Consider the following 4,716-nt stretch of genomic DNA (forward strand, 5'->3'; position numbering starts at 1 on the left):
ACTTTAGTTTAGTGGATAATTCATGACTGGAAACACTGCAAAAACAGGCCTGCTATATAAGATAAAAATGGTTACATTTCCAAAAGAAAAAAAAAATCTATACATCAGAAATCTAAAACATGTCACCTCTTGATAAGATTATTTTTATTCTTATTTTTTTCTTAAGTCAGTAAATAAGAAAATCTTTCTCAAAACAAGATTATTTTTATTTTCTTAAGATTCATATTTTTGGGCTGTTTATTGTTCATATAAAGACCGAAGTTTGCTAGTTTTGTTCAAAAATATTTCAGATGAACTTTCACTTCTGCCACAAGCAGCAGGTTATTAGATGAAACAAACTCTGGTGTGAATCCAAGCTTCCTGTCTGAATTCTCACTTTTGTTTATTCTTCAGGTAAATCCTGTTTATTTTACTATATCGTGGAAACAACATAGTGACGTCACAGCCGACAAGACACATCACATCAAATCAAATCAAATCAAATCAAACTTTATTCATTTAATAGCGCTTCTCATGCAATTGTGCAGCTCAAAGTGCTTTAACATTAAAAACAGAAAACACACAATAGTCCAATGTGTGGAAACACTTTGAGCTGAAGAATAACAGCAGCTCAGGCTCCTCCTCCTGACTGAAGATGATTGACAACTGTTTGACTTCAACCTGAATATCAGAACGAACACAACTCAAAGCTCTCTCAGCTGATTCAGATGAACATCACATCCACACTTGGAAACATGAAGAAACTGGCTTTGATGTGCTTCTTCTCAGCTCTCATATGTACGTATGTTTCTGTAAAACTTCAGGATCTGATCTGGATTTGCTTCAACAGAAGTTCATGATTTAAAAACTGGAAAATGTCCTTTAATTTTGTCTCGAAAACTAAGCTGTGTTGAGTTTGTAAGTTTGGATCAGAGATATGAAGAAAATCTGTTTTCTGGTCAACAGGTGACAGTCTGGAGGATGGAATCACTGCCAGCAGAGCTGAAGTCTTTTCATCAGAGGAGCTCACAGTTACTCTGTCCTGTAATTATTCAGTCACAGCTAACAATCTGCAGTGGTATAGACAGGATCCAGGATCAGCTCCTCGATTCCTCCTCCTGATCACTGACACCAAAGAACCCAGTGTGGTGGAAGCAAAACCTCCAAACCCCAGACTGACTGCTGTCCTGAACCAGGAGAGGAACCAGGTCCATCTGCAGATCTCCTCTGCTGCAGTGACAGACTCTGCTGTGTACTACTGTGCTCTGCAGCCCACAGTGACAGGAAACAACACAACTCTGTACAAAAACCTGCAGAGAAAACACAATACTGCACAACATCCACTAGAGGGCGTCCCACACTGGGAAAGCACTGATTGTTGAGACACTGGATAAATGACAAAGACTACAGAAAAATTAAGCAGCAAAGATCAGAGACAGAGCTGCTGTGGAAGAACTAAACTCTTTGATTGGTTGAGCTGAAAAAGAGCTCATTGGCCCCGCCCACTGAACTTCACATCATCCAGTGACATTATTTCTTCTTCATTGTGCTGCAGTGGAAGAACAGAGTTCATCTGCAGTCTGTGTGGCTTCCAGAACTCCAAAAACATGTTGCTTTAACTATTTTTGTTTCTATCTCACATTCTAGGTGAGTTTAAGAACAGAGATTCAAGTTTTCTTGAAGCTGCTGCATCAACTCATCATCTCTTTCATCTAATGTAATGCAGGGGTGTCAAACTCATTTTGGTTCAGGGGCCACATTAAACCCGTCTGATCCAAAGTGACCAGTAACATAACAGCAAAAAACAGCTTTGTTCTTTTTTGTTTTTTTATTGAGTTGGGAAAAATGCCTCAATCAACATGATAGCCTAATCACTTAGTATTACCCATTCATTCACAGAGGCCATTGGATTTTAAATAAAATGCATTTCACTTCAAAAAAATTGGTTTATTCAATTTTATAACTACTGAATATTATACAATTGACAATGAAGCAATCCTGATAGTAAACTCAAGAGGGGTTACGAAAAATGAAAACACCAGCCTAAAATGTAAATGTGCAAATCAATGAAAGATTCAACTAAATTAAACATGGAAACATTTGTGAACATAAGAATTTGGAGTTAACCTCTCTTCCTCTCCTGAAACTTCACCCAGCCATCAATATCAGGATTCAGATCCTGTGCAGCAACACATTTTCTGTCAATCAAATGTGCAAAACACAATGAAACGCCCAAGAATCTTTTCCTGGTTTCTGCCTGATGTTTTTGGCAACACCTGTCTTCGTTCTGACCTTTAATGGGGCGCCATCAGTGACCAGACTGACATCACGTGACCAGTTCACTCCAACATTGTCCAGCACAGTAACTAGCTACTACTAGCTGACTATGTCATCAGCTGTTGTTGTGTTCATCAACTCCAGAAACTCTGCTGTGATGTTCTCTTCAACTCTTCTAATAAATATGCACAGCTGTGATGTCGATGCTCTCATCAATGGTGACAGAAAATGCAATAAATGACTGGATTCCTTCATTTGGTGCCCAAGTCTCCTCAGAGATGTTGCATCTGTAATCGTAATCCTTGACAGACTCTTGTTGGCAAAGGTCGACTGCTTTTTGGTGAATGGTAAATGGCGTATACTTGTATAGCGCTTTTCTACCCACAAGGACAAAGCGCTTTTTTGGGGTACAAGACTTCTGCAGCCTTCAGCATTTTTCAATAAGTTCACCATCCGAAAATAGTTTGGATGTTTGCACTAATAACTTTTTTGCAAAAAGGTAGCTGTCACTGCTCCATCACTGACATCACAGCCGCAGTAAATGCAGACGGTTGTTCTTCAGTCCAGCTAATAGTTGGTATATCTGCTCTTTTCTAAACAGCAATGGTGAGATTTTTCTTTATGGTGAGTATCATAGTGGTGCTGAATGTTGTATTCTTTGAGCACTGCGACCTGTTGATGACATGCCAAGCATGCAGGTTTTTCATTCAGCTCCCTGAACAAATAAAACTGTCCATTTTTCTTGGAAAGCTCTGCACTTCACTTCAACCTTTTTTTCTTTTGACAACATCTTGGTCATTAGGGTGTCACTACTGATCATTCTTATACCAATGTAACAGCGGTGAGGCTTGCGCGGAACTAAACTACATCTTACTCAGACGCCGTTAGGTTTCGCTTTTGACACATGCAAAGTTATGCTGTTTTACCTGTTTAGATTTTCCTTTGCTCCCCCTAGTGGCAGAATTGCGCATTTCGGTTATTTCTTAAAAAAATCATAACTTTCCCCAGGAATGAACTAGAAATGTTTTTAAAAAAAAAAAAAAAAAAACTTCTTTACAAATTTGTACTCTTCCTGACTGTGCCGGATTGAACCATCTAGCGGGCTGGACACGCCCCGCGGGTCGTATGTTTGACACCCCTGCTCTGATCTAATGGCTTCATTTTCTCAACTTTTTCCAGGACTCACAGATGGAGACACAATCTCTCCTTTTAAGGATAAGCTTACAGCAGGGGTCGGGAACCTTTTTGGCCGAGAGAACCATAAACACCACACGGTTTTATATGTTATTTCGTGAGAGGCATACACGTTTGAAGCTAAAAGTACAGGTGAATGTGTACTTTTATGTAATTTCAACACTTTATATTCCACTTTTAAAGTAAAATAACTCTGTGGATTCTTTTTAATGACTTAGTTATTGTAGCGTCAACACTACAATAGCGTCAACACGGCGGCGCACATGCAGCAATACTGCCAGAAAGTACAGAAAAACGCACAGGACACAGTAATTCAGTGCACTAGATGTGGACATTCAAGAGAACATAGCATGCAGCAATGCCGAGCACATGAAGCAGTGTGCAATCAGTGCAGGAAAAAGGGACAATAAGCAAGAGTCTGCAGAACCAAAAAGAAGAAAGACATGAAAATCGCCATGGTGACAAAGGACTCGGATGATGAAAACGCGTTCTTAGGCTCAATGTCTGATAAAAACACAATACGTCCTTGGATCACAGAAGTAAATGTGAACAGCCATAGCACAGTGTTGACACTGGAGCTGATGTGACAGTAGTTTCAGAGACGCTGTACAACAAAGTACAGTTTGGCAAGCTGGAGAAGCCAACGAAAGTTTTGCGAGGACCAGGAGGTTCACGTTTACAAGTCCAAGGTATGTTTACAGCTAACCTTCACAACAATAACGAGAAAACAAAGGAGGACATCTATGTTGTGAAAGGCTTGAGTAGGCCACTCCTGAGTGGAGCAGCAGCTATTGCTCCACAGCTGGTTGCCAGAGTAGAGAACATCATTCTGGACTGTTAAAAGGGAGTTCCCTAGGAAAAATAAGGAGCGTATCTCTTCCCCTTTTGCCAAAGGTTAAGGAAGAACTGACCCGGTGGGAGCAGCAAGGGGTCATCTCAAAAGTAGACCAGCCAACTGAGTGGTATGCACCCATGGTGGTGGTGGTGACAAAACGTACAGGCAGGGTGAGGATCTGCACTAACCTTACCAAACTGAATAAATCTGTGTTAAGAGAAAAACATCCTCTTCCTTCTGTTGAAAACACATTAGAGCAGCTGGCTGGAGCCAAAGTCTTTTCAAAGTTGGATGCTAATGCTGGGTTCTGGCAGATTCCACTATCTAAAGACTTCTCTGTTGACCACCTTTATAACTCCATTTGGACGATACTGCTACAATTGTTTGTGTTTTGGGATCTCGTCTGGACCAGAGCACTTCCAGAAACGAAC

General features: G+C 40.4%; 1 gene segment (V, D, J or C); it reads left to right on the top strand.

Annotated features, from left to right (window-relative positions):
- Window positions 1–639: 639 nt before the first annotated feature.
- On the top strand, window positions 640–2,013 carry LOC111949122. The segment is given in 2 exon segments: window positions 640–777; window positions 946–2,013. Coding segments are annotated over 2 exon segments (486 nt in total).
- The last annotated feature ends 2,703 nt before the right edge of the window (window positions 2,014–4,716 follow it).

This window comes from Oryzias latipes, chromosome 17 (genome assembly GCF_002234675.1).
Source record: "Oryzias latipes chromosome 17, ASM223467v1".
NCBI lineage: Eukaryota > Metazoa > Chordata > Actinopteri > Beloniformes > Adrianichthyidae > Oryzias > Oryzias latipes.